General features: G+C 41.1%; 1 protein-coding gene across 6 annotated transcripts in view; it reads right to left on the reverse strand.

Moving 5' to 3' along the window:
- Positions 1–21,247, reverse strand: part of TTLL5 (tubulin tyrosine ligase like 5) — a 249,166-nt gene that overhangs the window by 173,616 nt on the left and 54,303 nt on the right. For all 6 annotated transcript variants that reach the window (XM_028141345.2, XM_054715891.1, XM_054715892.1 and 3 more), the window contains exons 13-15: positions 6,839–6,920; positions 5,232–5,293; positions 3,786–3,880 (exon numbers count right to left, since the gene is read on the reverse strand). In XM_028141345.2, coding sequence (XP_027997146.1) covers positions 3,786–3,880; positions 5,232–5,293; positions 6,839–6,920 — 239 coding nt within the window. The remainder of the gene's footprint in view (positions 1–3,785; positions 3,881–5,231; positions 5,294–6,838; positions 6,921–21,247) is intronic.

Consider the following 21,247-nt stretch of genomic DNA (forward strand, 5'->3'; position numbering starts at 1 on the left):
ATTACTAGAGAGAGGTCTTGCTCATCCACAGGCTATTGCAACCTATGGCACTTGCAGCAATGGAGTAGATGTGCTATGGTTAAAATGGGTAAAGAGAAATTAAGATTAGAATTACGTATCAGAGACACTTCTTTGGAGGCAAATTCAGAAGGCTATGAAACAGTACTAAAAACAGAAGGCTAACTAACAGTTCTCCTTAAGTAGACTAGTTTGAGAGATATTCAGAATGTAAGCTCTCTGAAGTCAACAGCCTTGGATTTGGGAGGGGGGATTGTCTGCTTGCCATGGAGAGCAGCGAACACTTAGGTACTTGCTAAATGCAAAACTCTAAATATTACAGTTTTGAATTCTACCAAATAAACACCAAAACTCATATTACTGAACCACAATAACTAGTTTCCAAATACTAAATAACCATAAGTTGTTTTCTTTTTCATTTATTGGATTCATATAAACCATGTAAATCAATTTAACAAAACAGTAGCTTAATAAAGTTACAATTCAAGCCTCTGAGCTTACTAGAAACTACATCAGACAGTACAAATGACAAAGTAAGTATACTGGAGCGTTCTGCTAAAGAACTAATAGTTGCAAGTGACACACTTATGTATTAAACGTCTATATCACTCATTTCAAAGCTTCGAACAGCAGGAGCTGTACCCTGACTGCTACCCTATTACTTCAAAAAGATGTTTTTAAAAAGTCTTCATGGAAGAAGAGATAGTTATTCTCAATTACTACTAACAAGAAAAATAAGAGGGCACCTGCTTATCATTAAGAGATGGAGATAAAATGTTTTGTCTTATTTTAAAGGTAGCATCTAAGACATTAATTATGGTAGAGTTTCTAAGAGTCATAAAACTGCAAGTCACTCCATATAACAAATAACTGTTGAGAAACTCAAATACAGCCCAATATTCAATGTGAAAACGTTTGCAATATTAACCTACTGACAACAATCTATACATAAAAGCCTAATATGCAAATTGTCCCCTTGGGAGTTCTACTGGGAGTTTGATTGCTCGCTATGACGTGTGCTGACCACTAGGAGGCGGCGCAGAACGAAGGAAGGCCCCCGCCAGCAGCCAGCAACTGGGGAAGGGAGGCCCCAGCCGGCAGCCGAGAGGCCCCAGCCGGCAGCCAAAAGGCCCCGATTGGCCCTGATCGCCAGCCAGGCAGGCTTAGGGACCCTACACATGCACGAATTTCTTGCACTGGGCCTCTAGTATGTTTCAGAAGATGACTGAACAAAAGAAAGGTTATTTGTGAACTATGATATTTCCATTCTGGAATAGTTTGGTTAAAGTGATAGATATGCCTCTAAACAATGTTCATCATTTACATCCAACTGCCTCCATCACAGCATAATCACTATCAGGAAAAGAGGATTCATACATTCCTGCAACCTCTACTCTTAAATTCTATATCCAAAAGACCTCTGTGCATTCATTTTCACATATTCTATTTTATGTTATTAAACTGTTCAAAGAGTAGATGCATAAAATATGTACTATGAAAGAATAAAGCTAAAAGGCTTTCCATTTGGCAAATGGAGATAAAAATTTGAATGGAGTCTCCAAATGATCCAGAACTTACCTATTTAGTGTTTGATGATTGAAATTGTGCAGGTACTGTATGCTATAAAAGACAGAAAAATGGAATAAAGCCTTATCCTCTCCTAACATGCCTATATTTTTCAACTCCTAGTCTATGTTATAAAAAAACAAAAGGATGATCTCCATTCAAAAACCAAAAGCAAGAGACCTACACTCTGTGCCTGGAAAATGAGAACAATATTTTTCACACTGCTTTCTCTACGGTATAGCTATTCCAGTTTCACCTTCTCACCACTGAAGTCAAAATCCTACTGTCACGTGCTGAAGTTCTGAAGTTAACTCCCCATCCTGACAATTGTGTTTCACAAAGTGTACAAAACATACCCTAGTCTATAGTTTCTTTAGCCTTTAATAAATGTCCTGTGGGTTGCTTATGGATGAGGTCAGGCCATTATCTACCAGGCAGCAAAACAAATGGTGACAAATTCTCTATGATTTGCAAAGAGTCACCAATAGAAGTTGGAAGACAAACTAAGAAAAGGGATTAATTCATCCAGGATTGACATACAGTCCCTAGAGTGAAACTTGGCAGAAACTCTGTTAAAGCTGTACATAAACATTCACAATCCTTCCTACAATCCTGTGGCTCTTGCCACAGACACTGCAGAAAACCATTTACAAAGGAATGTGACTGCCTCAATTCAGTTTTCCTAGTACACCTAGGTTAATCCTCTACTTTTTCTTATTAAAAATTAAAGAAAACCCTTTGATCTGTGATGATGTACTGATCAAGTACAACTCTGTTATCTGGTTTTACTTCTAATCCAAGATAATTCCCCTTAAAATATAGCACACTCCGTTCCATATCACAACACTCTTTACAGCAGGAGGTCTCAGGTAGGCAGCCCAGACTGAATCCAGTGCAAAGGCATGTTACGTTTGGTCTACAAAGTACTTTTTTTTAACTGAACTAGTTGCCAATATTCTAAAATAAGATTTCTGATTCCTTTTGACAGTAGGAAAATCTGACAACATTTGGCCCACACTCGTAGATGGCAACGATTAGCTAGAGCACACAGTAAAATAGGTGTTTCTTTTTATAGGAGGCATGCACTCTCCAGTCTCCTGCAGTCACATCACTCTTACTTCTATCATACCTGGCCCTATTTCCTCATTTCCACTGTCTGCCTTAGACCCTGTAGGCATTTGAGTTTGCAAACCCTGTTCGAATGAAAAGTTATCTGTATGAGTGCAGCAAAGAGAAACAGCATTACTCTAAGTAAGACTAGCAAGCAAGTGGAAGAGGAGGAAGAGGAGTGGGAGGAGAGGGAGGAGAAAAGGATTAATGGAAGGTACAGTGGAGGTGGGGGGAAGAGAAAGGAGAAGAAGGGGGAGAAGAAGCTATTTCTGCCTTCAGAGAGCTTACAATCCAGCAGATGAGTACAGGACAATTCAAAAGCAACAAACCAATGAATGCAAAACAATGCCACAGACAACAAGTAAATAATATGAAATGAGCAGGCGAGGTAATCCAGATGAGAAGAGAGGAAGAACGTGGACCTTTTAGGTAAGAAATGTTAAAGACAAAAAACAAACAAACAAAAAGTAAGTGGAAACTAGCCAGGTCTAGACAGGCAGGGACTGCTTAGAATAGATGATGGCATGGATAGATAGAACGGTTAGCTGATTGGTTAACTGGAATAAAAACACCAGGACTGGAGCAACACTTGATCAAATGATGTTTCAGGCATGCACAGGTTTCCACAGGCATTTTATCTCCAACACCTCACCACCACTGAGGATCCTTCTGAAGAGAATCACTTGTAGGATGATGATATTTCAATTAAGCATCTTTATGAAGCTAGTCTGAAGATCAGAAAAAATGTGACACAGTAATGACCAGGAATTTGTAGGCTCCCTTTCTGTGCCTTATTTGTGAGCATATCAATTTGAGGGGGGATAAGAGGGCAATTTTTAAAAGGAGAAAAAAAAAAGGGGAAAGATAATGGAAAAAGAAGCCAAAAGAAAAGAAAAGACAAAAAGCAGACAGTAAGCTTGTTTGAAAGCATAAGCTAGTAGCCACAGATGAATGTCACTGCCTCCTGTCTAGCATGATCCCCGAATTCTGCTGAGTGACCTCATATCCATGGAGCCTCGGCTCACTCATTTACATCGCCTGCCAATATCTAGGAAGCCTCCTTAGGGCTCCGTGGTACTGAATTTGCTTACCTGAGGTTTTTGGAAAGGGTTTCGCCTGGAAGACTCAAAGGTGGGATAAATTGGTCGGGTTGATGCCCGCTGGGCAGGATCTTGGCACACAAATCCTGAATGGAGAATGGGAAACATTAAAACCTGCCATTTTCTAAGAAATCAGCAGGGTGAGCTGCACCTTTTTTTATGATGCACTAACTCAGGGCATCATAAAAAATATGAGAATATTACAGAGATCCGTTCTCAAGAGGATTAGACATGACTCTCCCACATACACATTCTGCTTGAACTTTGAGCCACCATAGCTGGAGAGAACAAGAAAGGAAAATACATAGCTACATCAACCTTCCTCATTGGGGAGCTGAAATGTGATTCTGATGGAAAAGAGGTGTGCAGTTTTGATGAGTTTCAGCATGAAGGTGCAAACCACCATTAAAAAACAAATAGTTGTTAACACAAATTATTTTAAAGTGACTTCCTGGATGGTGTCTGGAAAGTAATGTTTTTACCGGGAGAATCCAGAAGCAAGTGAGGAGTCTTGTCCAGTTGCAGGATCCACTTCTGGAACTGCTGAAGGTGTTCTACTGGCAACTTTCAAAATGAGCTTTGCAGGGGGATAAATGGTGATGGAAGGAGACTTGACTTGGGGTTGTGAACACACAATTCAATATACAGATGATGTATTATAGACTTGTACACCGACACCTACATGATTTTATTAACCTATATCATCCCAATAAATTCATTTTTAAAAAATCAACAACAAAAAAGAGCTTGGTAGCCTTTCCATGGCTTAAGAGATTAGGCTTGGACTAATTTCACTTGTATCCTAAAAGGAAGCAGATTCCCATCCAAGGAGAACAGAGTACCTAAGTTTTATAGTTTTTGCTGGTACACCAAGTGCTAGTTCATTTCAAATATATTTTATTTTGTCTTTTTAGAGTAATTAAAAACAACAACAACAAACCAACAACATATCCACCTGACTGCCCATCTCCATTTCTAAGTTTCGGTTTATCTACTCAAAAAGGGATTTTTGCCGCGAACTGCTTCCGTTTTAACTACTAGTTCTTCAGTTATAACTGCCGCAGCTCATGTTGACACCAGCAGGGACTGTCCAGCAGAAATGCAGCCAGCCTCCTTTGAACCAAAGCTTCTTCAGTGGGTCTCACTGTCCCAGCTCAGAGAAAAATATTCTTTCTCCAGACCTTTGCTTAATTCTCTTCCTCAGCTCCTAATTCCTGTGCCCAGGAATTAAGTCTCAGCCCTAGTTGTGGTTCAACCTCAGGACAGGATGGAGCCAGGGGGAGGAGAACACATAAACACTTCCCTGAAAATGTAATTTTTTGGTACAAGACATCCAGCATGGCTTAGGAACTGCCAATTGGCAACACCTATGGAGCCTGAAAACATGGACGCTCTGGATAACGTTTATGTGCGATTTCAGAAAACACCACTACTCACCTACAACAGTGAACATATCTGAAATCATACTGGCTTTAATCTTTAGGTCCAGAGGGGCATCACTAACAGAAAAGAGAAAGAAAAGAGCAATCGGTAATTTTATAGGTTAACATAATAGCTGCCCCTAACGGGCCCCAACATAGCAAAGCTTCCAAATGTTGATGAGCAGCAACACATAAAGCACATCCAATCTGTGGGAAAAGAAAAGAAATCTGGCAGAAGTGCTAGAAATAAAAGCTTGATTTTACACTCACCCTCCGACAGCAGGCCCAGCACCGAGGCGTTGGTTCCCTGACACGCAATCGTTTCAGTCCAGAAGGTCTTGTGCAATTCAAATTTTGCACAAGTCAAGAATACTGCTTCACTATCACTGTGGACTTTAGAGGTTCAGACTTTTTTACGAGGTGCCCATCACTGAAATTATTTTTTTACTGATGCAATAGTCAAATCACATTTGCATGCAAGAGAAGAAACTTTGGTTCTCTCTGGACTTTTTTTAAGGCTTCATTTTCTGTTCTAAGTCAATCTTCTTAAGCTTACAGGCTTGCAAATGTGGGCAAAATAAATACAAATTATACCAAAATATGACCAAATGATGCAGCAGGAGCCCACGTGGAAACAAACAGCACAGACTGAAAGCTGGAGGCCTCCGTGTGGCGGTGCCTGCCATGATGGCTGTGCTGCTGAGATGTTTCTCCGTGAGCCAGATCACTCATTCTGGGGGCCTCTAACACGTATGATGTCCCTCTAACACTGTATGTGCTGGGCGATCTGATAAAAGCTGACTGGCCCGAAGTGTAGCACCACATCTGAAGCATCTGCAGTATCTAGCTCCACACCTTACTATTGGGATTAAGCCAAACTCCCACTCCACAAAGTAGTCTATCTGTCTTCATTTGATTCCCTGGCATGTTGCCAACATTGCTCATCCTTAAAAATGCAGGAGCTGGGTGGTCTCTGAAATAAATCTCTAGGGTTCCTTAGTTGTTTAGAGAAGCATACAGCGAACAGAAACTCTGGCTGTTGCTGCAGATATAAGCAGAATCTTCTCTAGTATTAAAAAATGTTTCTTTCCTTCTTATGAATAATAGATAGGTTAAAAATTATTGGAAATGTTTAAACTTTAATCTTGGGTGAATACCAGGACAAAAGGACCAGCTGTTATCTACCCTACCCCAGGCCCAGCTCTATATCTTTATAGTTTATGTGGATTTGTGTCTGTATAAGCCTTTCATAATAAAGGAAATACAATAGCACATGTATTTCTTTAGCCTTAGCAGAATACCTATAAAGTTAACAAAAGAGAGAGAATTGGGGATAAAAATGTAAAAATGAATGCAAGAAGCATCCCTTAAAAGCCCAGTAAGATAGTAAACATAGAGCACAAATTGACTAATAGGATAGGGATCCATGGCTGCCAAATGGACTTTGACAACATACCACAAATCTTCCAAATTTAGAAATTCTAGACATCTCTATCTAGTAACTAGGGAAAGAAATCTTCTAGTACCAAGAGAAATGACAAAAAATGAAAAATAAACAAACTGTGTTTAAGTGCTATTCACTGGAGGGTTCTCCTTTGCTAGTGGATAGAACAGACTACTTACCAAGCCAAAGAAGGAGAGAGATTCACTTCCAACAACCATGGCTTCAGAGTAGAATCTATGAGCACGTCAAAGCCATAGAGTTCTAGAAATATAACAACACAATACACAAGATCAGTTTCCATGTCACAACCAAACAAAGATCTGGAAGATTCAAGCCAATCAACTCCCATCAGAGGCCTAAAAACTTGTTGAGTATCGTTAGCAAGAGGAAGCAGCAGCAGCGAATCTTTCAAGTTCAAGAGAAATTCATCAAGCTCTAGAGATAATAAGAAAACAATGCTATAAAAGAAAACCCCCACTGTTTTACCATCTACTCTATTGACATCCTGACTCTAGAGGTTAACAGCATGACTCTGCTGTGCCATGGGCTAAAAAAAAAAAAGAAGAAAAAAAAAGTTGGAAAGAGGAATGCCACAAGTGCATCCAATATCAATGCTGCTTTGGGCTTGTTCTGGGTTGTCGGCCACCACTTCCCCATCACACTCTGAAAACAGAAAAGTCTATTGAAGGCCTCTCTCTAGGATCCTTCCATCACATTTTCTTAAACCAAGATCTTGCTTTTGCAACCTAGTCAAGAATACATCTAAATGTAAAATGTTTTTATTCTCTCCCCTTCCCTATGGTTTCAATTTCCTTTTGAAGATAGAAAATAACACAGAAAGGCTGGAAGACAGAAGAGAAAGGACAGAACCGGTGGCAGCAGGGCAGGACTGTGACAGCCCTCCTGCACCTCCTTGAGGGAGCGGGAACCACATTTCCATGGCTCTGGATTCTTTACTGGTTCTCTTCCCTAACTCCCCCATTGTTGCAAAGGGCAGAGCAAGAACCATGAGCAGCCTTTTCTCCCAGAATGCAGGGATGAGGCTAACTTGTAACCTCAGTTGACAACCTTTATTCTCATTATTACTGAGACTCTCTCCACAGTCCTCCTTGGTATACATACATAGAATATATCAGATTTTCAAAAGTCCCACTCATTCCCAAATACTCTATTCCTCAAATAAATGGTTTATACCTTCTGTCCAGGAGAAAACACTAGCTTCTGTACAGTTCAACCAGAGGTCACAGACCACAGCTCATACTCACAAAACACTGTATTTTCCAGATACTCATTTCAAAACAAACTTCTTTATTACAAGAAGGATTTTCCCACCCCTCAAGCAACTAAAAAACATAGAGAAATAAACGTAGGCTTCTAAAAAAGATGGTGCCAGTGACACTCTTCTAGAACATAGGAAATCTAATGTGATACCAAGAATCCTAGAATGGGAATCCAGACACCTGGATCCTCCTCATGACTCTACCATTGACTCACTGTGAAACTTGGGGAAACCATTTCTCTTTCTGGTATTTCTTTAGCATCCTTTGGTTTATGCTCTCACCATTTGTCAATATCTGTATGCTCAGTAAACCTAAATCCTATTAAATATGCATTCAGGTAGACATTCATATTCAGATTTTCTCTTGGGAAAATTTTCCATGAGGGAGTTGGCTTTCCTAGTACTTATTTAGGATTCCATTTAAATTGCAAAAGTAATCACAAACTCTAAGAGCGTGTGAGTTGGGTTTCACCTTCATGCAACTACACAAAAATCATTTTACCTATACTTTAAAATGTAAAGAAACAGAGGGTCCTTCACCTATCTTCTTTTGGTAATATATTATAGCTTCAAAGCTAAAGGGCCAGTACATTCTTCTGAATATTCTTCTAACCTTCAGTTATCTGCAGAATATTCTCCTTTTAATGTGAGAAAAATCTTTGTGGTATAGCACTAAATATGATATTTAAAAGGAAAAACAATTTACCATTACAACAGAAAAATTAAGATACCTAGGAATAAATTTAACCAACGAGGTAAAGGACTTATACTCAGAAAATTACAGGATGCTGAAAAAAGAGATAGAGGAAGACATAAACAAATGGAAGAATATACCATGTTCATGGATTGGCATAGTCAACATCTTTAAAATGTCCACACTACCCAAAGCAATCTATAGATTCAATGCAATCCCCATTAAAATATCAATGGCATACTTCAAAGACGTAAAACAAACTCTCCAAAAATTTATCTGGAATAAAAAAAAGGCCCTGAATAGCCACAGCAATCTTGAGAAAGAAGGACAAAGTTGGAGGGATCACAATATCAGATATCAAGCTATACTATAAAGCCACTGTTCTCAAAACTGCCTGGTACTAGCACAAGAACAGACATATAGACCAATGGAACAGAACAGAGAACCCAGAAATAGACCCAAGCCATTATGCTCAATTAATATTTGACAAAGGAGGCAAGAGCATACAATGAGTCAAGACAGTCTCTTCAATAAATGGTGTTGGGAAATTTGGTCAGATACATGCAAAAAATTAGAACACCAACTTATACCATTCACGAAAATAAACTCAAAATGGATAAAGGACTTAAATGTAAGACGGGAAACCATAAAAATCTTAGAAGAAGCAATGGGCAGCAAAGTAGCAGACATTGTCGTAGCAATATCTTTACTGACACTGCCCCTAGGGCAATGGAAACTAAGGAGAAAATAAACAAATGAGACTACATCAAAATCAAAAGCTTCTGCACAGCAAAAGAAACCATCAACAAAACATCAAGAAAGCCCACTGCATGGGAGAACATATTTGCCAATGTTATCTCCAATAAGGGTTTAATCCCCAAAATTTACAGGGAACTCATACAACTTAACAAAAGGAAGATAAACAATCTAATCAAAAAATGGGCCAAGGACCTAAATAGACACTTTTCAAAAGAGGACATGCAGAAAGCCAAGAGACATATGATTCTACACCTGTCAGAATGTCTATCATCAACAAATCAACAAATGACAAATTCTGGCGAGGATGTGGAGAAAAAGGAACCCTCGTGCACTGCTGGTGGGAATGTAGACTGGTGCAGCCACTATGGAAAACAGTATGGCATTTCCTCAAAAAACTAAAAATGGAACTTCCATTTGACCCAGTAATCCCACTTATAGGACTATATCCCAAGAAACCAGAAACACCAATCAGAAAGGATATATGCACCCCTATGTTCATAGCAGCACAATTTACAATAGCTAAGATTTGGAAATAGCCTAAGTGCATCAGCAGATGAGTGGATTAGAAAACTGTGGTACATCTACACAATGGAATACTACGCTGCTGTAAAAAAAGGAATTCTTACCATTTGCAACAGCATAAATGGACCTGGAGAGCATTATGCTAAGTGAAATAAGTCAGTCAGAGAAAGATAAATATCACATGCTCTCACTCATATGTGGAATATAATGAACAACATAAACTGATGAGCAAAAATAGAACCAGAGTCATTCAAGCATCGAACAGACTGAGGGGAGGCGGGGAGGTGAGGAGGTAGGAGATCAACCAAAGGTCTTGTATGCATACATATGAGCATAACCAATGGACACAGATGGCGGCGGGGAGGGTAGGACGGTATGTGCTGGGGGGTAGGGAAGGCTGGGGAGAAGTCAATGGGGGAAAAAGGCGATGTATGTAATACTTTTAACAATAAAGAATTTTTTAAAATAATAAATAAATAAAAGGAAAAACCTAACTGCAAAATACCTTAATCAATAAAGAAATTTAAAAAAATAAAAACACACACACACACACAAAATCTATAAGTCCAAATTAGTATCATAAAAGCAAGAGAGAATAGAATGTGAGTCAGATTCAAGAAAAATAACATTCTCCTCAGATTTTAGAAGCTGAAGCACAGGATTCACTGTTTCATAAAGTAGTAATATTATCAATAATAACAGTATAAGGAACAGGGTGAGAATAATGATTGATCCACATATTGATCAGATTTGCAAAATCAATCACAAATGAAGACAAACTGAAATCAGAATAACAAACAATGAGAAACCACTATTTCAACAGCTCACATTAAATAGCCAACACATTCACTTAACTATATTCCAAATTAAGAGGCAAATTCCAAGAATCTCAGTTGAAAGGCTGAGAACCAACATTCTGGAAAGGAAAAAAATATAACCCAAACAAAGAAAACATCCTTTACAGTGACAACTTAATTTTTACTTGGGTGAATAAAACCCGTCAATCTCATAACAACCTCATAATCAGCTTTGAATCTAACTACATCTTGTTCATGCACCAGGTTGGATCTACTATCATTTAAGAGTGGGATAAGTTAGCCAATCGGTGTGGCTCAGTGGTTGAGCATCGACCTATGAACCAGGTGCTCATGGTTCAATTCCCCATCCGGGCACATTCTCCAGGGTTGGAGGCTTGATCCCCAGCAGGGGGCAGCAGGAGGCAACCGACTGATGTTTATATCTCTCTATCCCTTTCTCTTCCTCTCTCTCTGAAATCAATTAAAAACATATTTAAAAAAAAAAAAGAGTGGGATAAGTCCCTGATAGCATTACAACATGGTGCAAAGCCCAGCTCACCTAAGAAGCTGGAATTGGGGGAAAGAAATGGGGTGAAAAGACAGCATTTGTATCAGGCTTATCTCTTAAAATAATCGGTTCAGCTTAAAAATAATAATTTGAGTCATTTACAGGTTACTAGAGTTTTGATAAACTTTTTAACTTATGATTGGTCTTTTCTGTGGACATTAAAGGTTTTTAAAGGTAAGAAGCAAGGTTGTACTGAGAATATTAAACTTCCTCACCTTTTAATGTTGTATGTTTAGCTGCAGTGTCTAGAATTTCAAAACTTCAGATTCCAGGATGACATCTCCCAGTGTTCCTTCCTGTCACTGAGGGGTGCAGGCAAGCTGGGCTTTCCCAGTTCTGAGCTACTGTCTCTGTTCCTCTGTGTTGCCTTCATCATGACAGGAGAGCAAGTAGTTTCGAAAGATTGTTGCTACCACCTTAATCAACATTTCCTCAGGAACTTTTTCCTTGGTGAGAAATATTTCCTTAGCCTCCAGCCAAATCAAAACAAACTTGAAAATTATACTAGTGCATGGTAAGAAAAGCCTGGCTCCACTTCTTACTTTACATTAGCATCCTTACCTCCCTATTTCTGCAATGCAGCTGCCTCAATTTTCTTAATGCCTGTTCACTCCCCAACCCATGAGAATGTGCTCTCTGCTCCCACTCTCTAAAGACTGTTCTCACTATGATCACCAAAGACCGCCTTACTGCTGAGCCCAAGCATCTGAAGCTGTTGACCATCCCTTACTTATTGGAACTTTCTTCTCCCTTGGTTCCAGGACACTGCTCTCTGCTGATTCTCCTCCTCCTTCCTCTCCTTCTTTCATTCCTTCTCTTCTGCCCAGCTAATCACTGGTGGGTTTGCTCAGGGTGGTTTCCTCATGTCTCTTTCCTTCTCAATTCTACTTCTCTTCTTGGGTGATCACATGTATTCTCATGGCTGCAATTAACATTATGATGATGACATTCAAATCTACATCTTTAGTCAAGTGTCTCCAGGACACCAAATCCATAATTCCAACTGCCTTCTAGACAACTTCACTAGGACATCCCATGGATACTCAACACTCAGCAAAACATAATTCGTTATCTTTCCCCAAAACCTTTTTGGCTTCCTATTATTCTTCATCTTGAAAAATGGTAACCCCACCTATCAGTCTCTAAATCCAATATATTACCAGATCTCTGTCTTTATTTCTCTTTAATCCAACTTTCTATGTTTGCTTTTAAGGTATAATTTACATAAAATGAAATGGACAGATCTTAAGTATACAATTTGATATAAGTCTTGATGATTCGATACACTCATATCCATCCACACAGAACATTTCCATCACCCCAGAAAGGTCTCCCATGTTCCTTCCTAGTAAACACCCTGCTTCCTCTGACACACCTCAATCACTACTCTTTTCATTTTTTAAATCCTCACCCAAGGATATGTTTACTAGTTTTAGAGACAGGAAAGGAGAGGGAGAGAGAGAGAAAAAAACACACTGATGTGAGAGAAAAACATGGATCGGTTGCTTCTCAGATGCACCCCAACTGGGGACCAAACCTGCAACCCAGGTATGTGCCCTGACTGGGAATCAAACCCAGGACCTTTCGGTATATGGGACAATGCTCCAACCATCTGAGCCACACCAGCCAGGGCCCCTCATCACTATTCTTATTTCTTCCACTATAGATTAGTTTCGCTTTTTCTAAAATTTCATATAAATGGAAGCATGCAGCATATACTCTTTTGAGTCTGGCTTCTTTCATTTAGCATGTTTGTGAGGTTCATCCATCTATCATTGTTTCTTATTTTAAGATAGGCTTACTGAGGCATGTTTACATAGAGTAAAATTCACACTTAAAATGTACAGTTTGATGAGTTTTGACAAATGTATACAGTTGTTTAGCTGCACCACAATCAAGATATAGAATATTTCTATCACCAATGTGACCTTCTGCCCCTTTGCAGTCAATCCTCATTCCCTATCCACCAGCAACCACTTATCTGATTTCTGCCTTTTCCCACAAAGTCAAATAAATGGAATCATACTGTATTTAGCCTTTTGAGCATTATTTTCTTTCACTTCACATGTGCTTTTGAGATCTATTTTATTATATGTATCAGTCATATAGTTCATTCCTTTTATTACTGAGTAGTATCCCATTTTATGGACATACCACAATTTATTTATCCTTTCAACAGATGATGGACATTTGTGTTGCTTCCAATCTTTGGTGATTATGAATAAAGCTACCATAAACATTCATGTACAGGTATTTATGTAAACATATGGTTTCATGTTTCTGGGTCACATGGTAAGTATATATTACCACTGTGTACCTCTACCTATGAAATGATTTCCCTAGCACAAGTCTCTCCCCACTGTAGTCCATTCTCTACATGGTATCAGAATTACCTTTCTAAGACATAAATCTAATAGATAAAGACAGGCAGTGATTGTCAGCAACAGACCCTGACGTCAGGTTGGTTCCCGAAAGATTTTAAACTAGTCATTTCCAGTAATGTTGAATAGTTTTCCCTGTGTTGTAATTATATCATACCAAGCTTTGGGTCAAATCATGATTAAAGTTAAAGAAAATAATAATGATCCTATTGCTCCCCTGCTCACAAACCTCCAGTGGCTGGCTGCTGTCTACCAAATGAGCTGAAGCGTGTCAGGCCTTTACAACTAAGACCCAACCTATTTCCATAACCTTATCTCCGGCCACCCAATCCTAGGCAGGCCACATCTAGTCACAATGAACTTACTTCAAAAATGCCACATCGTTTCATGACACTGTTTTGCATGTCATATTCCCTCTGCAAGGAATGACTTTCCCTGGCTCCTCTAGGCATAGCTGGTAACTCTTGTGTATCCCAAGAGCACCTGAGTCACCCCACTACTTGTACTATCATTTATTATTTCATGCCTGCTCCTCCCTACCACTCAAGGGCAGGGCCCATGTCTTATTCGTCATTATGTATCTAGCAGTCTACATCATAAAAAGAACATAGAAAGCAATCAAGAAATACCATGATGGAGGGAGGTGGGGGGGGGGGAGGAAAAAGAAAATAGAAAAAGAAAGAAGTTTTAAGTGAAAAACTGTACAATTTTTGAAAAAGACAAAAGGATTTGCAGGTTCTCCCCCCAAATAACCCTAATCACAAGACGAAATATTCATAATAAAACCATCATCCATACAGAAAATAAGAGAAATTCTTATTAGGATTTTGACATATTAAGGAAAAACTTGATAAAAGATGGCCTAGGGAGGGAAGGGAAAAAAATATTTGATAGAGAAAATAATAAGGCATTCAAAGCCTAAAAGATTACTAAACATGTCACACCACCAATTTTGGAATCAGTCTACTAACCCTCCCCAGAAATAAAGTCCCAGCTGAAGCTATAATCCCTGAGGCAGTGGAGAGTGCTAACACTGTCCAGGACTCGCTGTCAGTCACATGCTATTGTAGAAAGGAAATTCTTTTCACCTTGCCTTTGGATTTGATTTGAAAACCTAAGGAGGAAGTCTTTATCTGGGATCCAGAAGGAGAATTTGGAAAAAAGCAGGTCAAGGTCCACAGGAAAATGAACCAAATAAAAGAAAAAGCTCAGAGCCAATTTGTTAACTAGTCCAATAAATCAATATGGTATCTGGCTACCATATGTAAAGGTAGATTTGGAAGGAGTAGCTAGGACTTGGTACTGTTGGTTAGAGCAGAAAAAGTGTCCTTTCTCAGGCCTAATCCACTAGAAAGGATGCTATGGTTTCTCCTGAGATTTAGTTACAGGACAGCAGGAGAATCCAGAGTATGGGGCATGCCAAAAATGGCCGGACACATCAGAACTTGTCTTCATGTGGGTGGAGAAAGAGCCAGAGACCTGCCTCTCAAATTTGGCTTTGCCATTTAGGCCCTAGGACAGATTATTTAACCTCTCTGAATCTTCTTCCCTTGTACATTAACATGAGTAACAAATACAAACTGTCACAAGGACTAAAGAATATAACCAATGAAGAGAACTTACAAATAGTAGGTCCTTTCTACTAAGTCCCCTCTACAGTACACTTCTCTTCCCATCTAAGTAGAGCATGGGATGAACCGACAAGAAGACTGTCTCATCAAGTGAACTGTTTAATGACTTCCATTATTCTTTTGTTGGTGGTGGTCAAGTAGTTTACATTGTTGGAGAATGTATATTGCCTGCTTTCATTCCTTTAACAAATATTTATGGGCATTCTCCCATTAAGAATGTCAGCTAACTCTGTGAAATGGTCTAGAACCGTGGTCGGCAAACTGCGGCTCGCGAGCCACATGCGGCTCTTTGGCCCCTTGAGTGTGGCTCTTTCCACAAAATACCACGGCCTGGGCGAGTCTATTTTGAAGAAGTGGCGTTAGAGGAAGTTTAAGTTTAAAAAATTTGGCTCTCAAAAGAAATTTCAATCGTTGTACTGTTGATATTTGGCTCTGTTGACTAATGAGTTTGCTGACCACTGGTCTAGAACAATAGCAATGAAAGGTCAAACCAGCATTCATCCAACAAAGAGAGGTTTCCTGAGCCTGGTTTGTCCAGAGCAAAGATACCACTGGTCTCTGGCCAGTCTCATCAATTTTAGAAGTGGCATGACAGCGGGTTCATATGATCCCAGGCTTGAGAGGAACAGGGTCATAGCCTGTCACTTCGGCCGTCTTCACACACACAGATAAAGTCAGTGTCAGCAGCAGCATCTTTAAAGAGCAGCTAACATCCTGTTGTCTTTGGCTGCTTTTCTCCAACTGGTCAAAAAAGCTGTTCTCATAGCCAGTTATCTCACGGTGCCAATTTCCTAAGCATATTTAAAGGGTTGCTGTTTAAGCATATATTTCACATGGTACCACATTTTCACAATCTTGAAGGCAGTGAAAATTAGATTGTCAAAAATCTGTTTTACTGGGAGAGTTCTATAAACCACCCTAGCCCGTATGGCTCAGTGGATAGAGCATTGGCCCACAGACTGAAGGGTCACGGGTTCAATTCTGGTCAAGGGCACATATCTCAGTTGCAGGCTCGATCCCTGGCCCTGGTTGGGGTGCCTGCGGGGAGCAATCAATTGATGTGTCTCTCACATCGATGTATCTCTCTCTGTCTCTTCCCCTCCCTTCTACTCTCTTTAAAAATCAATGGAAAAATAACCTCGTGTGAGCATTAACAACAACAACAAAGTTCTATAAACCAAGAGTCCTATGATCAAGATGACTTAATTGCAAAAACCCATCTTCTGACCCCTTTTCTCCAAGCTGAGTCTCTCCCATCTGAGTTCTCTCACTCACTAGCTCTGGAACCTGAAGTAAGAGTCTTAATTTCTCAGGATCTCAATTTCTTTTCTAATTGTTCTCTGAGGTCCTTTCCAGATGTACACATCTATGAAAAAACATTAAATGGCTAAGTTCTGGGTGATTTGTGAGGGTTCCTAAGTCTACATTTAAATACTAATAATACAGGGAGGAACCAAGGTGGCGGCATAGTTAAACAACTAATCTGCTGCCTCACACAACAATTTCAAAAATACAACTAAAAGACAAAAACGTCTACCACCCAGAACCACGGGAAAGCTGGCTGAGTGGAAGATTTATAACTAAGAAGAGAAAGAAGCACAATCGCTGAAAAGCTGAGGTACGGAGGCACGTGAATCGGGCCGGCGGCGGGCGGCTGGGTGCGCGCCCGATCACTCTGAAATCCAGTTTCTGGGGACACTCGGGGGACCCAGGCACCTACGGGGAGAAGCTGGACTCTCGGCCATCGGGTCGGAAAGTGAGAGTGACTTTTGCAGTGGTGCGCCCAGCAATCATTGTTTACTGCGCTGGAGCGCGGGGCGCAGGGACTTGGAAACGTGGAAAGGCAGAGACAGCTGACGGCAGCCATCGCCGTTGGCCACGCCCCAGCCTAGTGACGCCCTGAGACCCCACCCAGCCCTGAGGCCCCGCCCTGAGGCCCCGCCCCGCACATTCTACAAACCCGCCCCGGCTCCACACAGCGGCTTTTGCATATAAATGGCCTGTTCTGGAGCAGCTTAACCAACTGCAGCTCCAGTCAGACTGCTCCAAAACCGCCCAAGCAAAGGAGGAGAAAACTAGCCCTTGCTGTAGCTCCTGCTGGGAGACACACAGTACACAAGGGTACACCAAGAGTGTCCACCTCAAGTAACTGGGAGGCTGACCCGTTGAACCAATAGGACACCTAGTACACAAAACTACCCTACCAACTTAGGGAAGCAGAGAATATGAGAAGGCAAGGAAACAGATCACAAACCAAAGAAATGGAGGAGAACAAGCGACTGGACATAGAGTTCAAAACCACGGTTATAAGGTTTTTCAAGAATTTCATGGAAAAGGCCGATAAATTCAATGAGGTCCAACTAGAAATTAAACATACACTGACTGAGATAAAAAATATTATACAGAGACCCAAAAGCAGACTAGAGGATTGCAAGAATCAACTCAAAGATTTGGAATACAAAGAGGCCAAGGACACTCTTCCAGAGAAGCATGAAGAGAAGAGAATTCAGAAAGTTGAAGATAGTGTAAGAAGCCTCTGGGACAACTTCAAGCGAACCAACATCAGAATTATGGGAGTACCAGAAGAAGAGAGAGAGCAAGATGCTGAAAACCTATTTGAAGAAATAATGAACGAAAACTTCCCCCACCTGATGAAAGAAATAGACTTACAAGTCCAGGAAGCATACAGAACCCCAAACAAAAGGAATCCAAAGAGGACCACACCAAGACACATCATAATTAAAATGCCAAGAGCAAAAGACAAAGAGAGAATCTTACAAGCAGCAAGAGAAAAACAGTTAGTTACCTACAAGGGAGCTCCCATACGATTATCAGCTAATTTCTCAACAGAAACCATGCAGGCCAGACGGGAGTGGCAAGAAATATTCAAAGTGATGAATAGCAGGAACCTACAACCAAGACTACTCTACCCAGCAAAGTTATCATTCAGAATTGAAGGGCAGATAAAGAGCTTCACAGATAAGAAAAAGCTAAAGGAGTTCATCACCACCAAACCAGCATTATATGAAATGCTGAAAGGTATTCTTTAAAAAGAGGAAAAAGAAGAAGAAAGATAAAAATTATGAACAACAAATACATATCTATCAACAAGTGAATCTAAAAGTCAAGTGAATTAAAAATCTGAGGAACAGAATAAACTGGTGAACTTAATAGAATCAGGCATAGAATGGGAGTGGATTGATAATTCTCAGGGGGAAAGGGGTGTATGTGTGGGGAGTATGGGAAGAGACTGGACAAAAATCATACACCTATGGATAAGGACAGCGGGGGGGGGGGAGGTAAGGGAAGAGGGGGGGTAGGAATTGGGTGGTGGGGAGATATGTGGGGAAAAAGGAGAAACAATTGTAATCTGAACAATAAAGATTCATTAAAAATAAATAAAAATAAATAAATAAATAAATACTAATAATACAATGCAGATATACTATATATCCTATATAATAAAAGCCTAATACGTTCAGTGTCCGGTTGTCCGGTCAGCTGTTCAACCAATCAAAGCATAATATGCTAATGATATGCTAAGGCCGCTCAACCACTTGCTATGACATACACTGACTACCAGGAGGCAGACATTCAACCGGTCAACCAGTCACTATGACATGCACTGACCACCAGGGGGAAGACGCTCCAACCCGTAGGTGAGCTTGCTGCTGGGGTCCAGCCAATTGGGCTGAGCGAGATGGGCCGGACACACCCTGGAGCCCTCCCATTGTCTCTCCCATGGTCTCTCCCGCATCCCTCCCTGGCCCCAATCGTGCACCAGTGGGGTCCCTCGACCTGGCCTGTGCCCTCTCGCAATCCAGGACCCCTTGGGGGATGTCGGAGAGCCGGTTTCAGCCCAATCCCGCATGCCAGGCCGAGGGACCCCACTGGTGCATGAATTCGTGCACTAGGCCTCTAATATATATATGCACTAGTGGCCCAGTGCACGAAATTCATGCACATCAAAAGGGAATTAATTAGAGGAAATATTTTAATATTGCTATTTGCCCTTTCTCTATAATAGCCCACCCGTGTGTGCCTCAAAATTGCACAAGACCCAGACCCAGCCGGCCCCACCCCCATTGGGTGAGATCCAGACCCGGCTGGCCCCACTCCCGTCAAGACCCACCAGGCAGGGGGGTGCAGCCTCAGGTCCCTTGATTGGGTGCCGGGCAGGGGGCGCAGCCTCAGGTCTCCTGGCCAGCTGCTGGGTGAGGGGCGTAGCCTCAGGTCCCCCATCAAACCCCGCTGGCCAGGAGTCACGGCCTAAAGTCCCCAGTCAAACCCTGCCGAGTGAGGGGTGCGGCCTGAGGTCCCCTAGCCTGGGCCAGGGCAGGGGGCATGGCCTGAGGTCCCCCATCAAGCCCCGCTGGGCTGGGGGCGCAGCCTCAGGTACCCCGCCCTGGCCTAGCGCCACATAGCCTCAGGTCCCTGATGAACACTCGTTACGGGAACCCCGCCTCTGCTGTGGGTGCAGTCATCTTGTGTTACAGGAACCCTGCCTCTGCTCTGGGCGCAGGCATCTTGTGATGGCATGAGGGTTAATTTGCATATTACCTCTTTATTATATAGAATGTTACATGCCATGTACAATTTGGTTTGAAAGGAACAGACTCTTATCTATGCCCTGCACACAGCATAAAGTAAAAGGAAAAAAAAGTTCAATGCCTACATAAACAAATGAATGGGAATACGCAAGGTACCTGGAAGCACTGTTGGGCATCAGATGGTAGGGTGAGAGAGAAATGATAGGACAGAAACACTTAGATAGTAATGGAATGCTCCTGGCAAGGATTCATAATGTGGAAAGGCAGAAACAGCAACCAAAAAAAATATAGTGAACCCCATCACTGGACTACTGGCTTCCTCTAAAAGCACCAATGCTTTGTTCAAGCCAAATTCTTCTGGGAAACTCTCAACTCCTGTTTACTCTAAAACAAATGAGAAAAAAAAAAAGGGAAAGAAAAAAAAAACAGCTTATTCCTTGTAACTTAAAGCCCAGGGAAGGTTAGGAATCAGTGGGAGGCAAAGAGATCCACACAAATACACACACGTTTACAAAATCATGTCTGATGGGGGGAGGGTAATGAAGCACACAGAATCCCAGGGCTGACAGGAAGTGGAATTACAACCACAAAAGCCAAGAACACAGTCAACAACTTAAAAAACTCCAGATGCACTCAGTTTATTAAAACTGAACACAAGTAGGGAGGGGGAAGGAGACCATGGGTGAGGACACGGGCCTCGGGGGTATTCACCGAATCAGGGAAAGTCGCTGCTTACTTTCATCAGAAACTTCGATTGCCATTAAGTATAAGAAAGTCTTAAGCTTCCAAAAGGCAATCAAGCAATAAAACAAAATAGGAAAGGAAACATTCAGAAAAGCTTGTGATGATTCTAGAACAAAGATTTTTTTACACCAAGAAATTTACCTTCACATAACAGCCAAGCAGATGTGGAAAAGAAACATTTATTTATTTATTTATTTATTTATTTATTTATTTATTTATTTAATCTAGTAAGGTTTTTGAAGTTGGAGTTACAGTCCCTACGCCCTCTCCTCAAACAGTCTGTCAGGCCACCAAAAGGCAATGAGAACAGGTACCAACCAGACACTCAACAAATATTTCTTGGAGGGGCAGAAATGAGGGAGACACTGTTGCTGTCCTCAAAGAGCTTCCAGTCCAGTGGGGCGGGGGGTGGGAGGGGGGTGACACATGACTGGGTACCAGGCAACATGCAGGAACCACTGCAGACTATGAACAGTGCTGGGGGTGGGGAGGTTAACTTTGACTGAAGACTTAGAAAAAACTTCTGCAAAGAAGTGATACTTGACTTCGTCTTGAAAGATGTCATAATCTGTCAGGTATTTCAGACACAGGATAAAGCAGGTGCAAAGGCAAAGGGTTAGGAAAAGACCTGGAGGTCCAGGGAGATGGTGAGGTTTGGTTTGG

This window comes from Eptesicus fuscus, chromosome 5 (assembly GCF_027574615.1).
Source record: "Eptesicus fuscus isolate TK198812 chromosome 5, DD_ASM_mEF_20220401, whole genome shotgun sequence".
Lineage (NCBI taxonomy): Eukaryota > Metazoa > Chordata > Mammalia > Chiroptera > Vespertilionidae > Eptesicus > Eptesicus fuscus.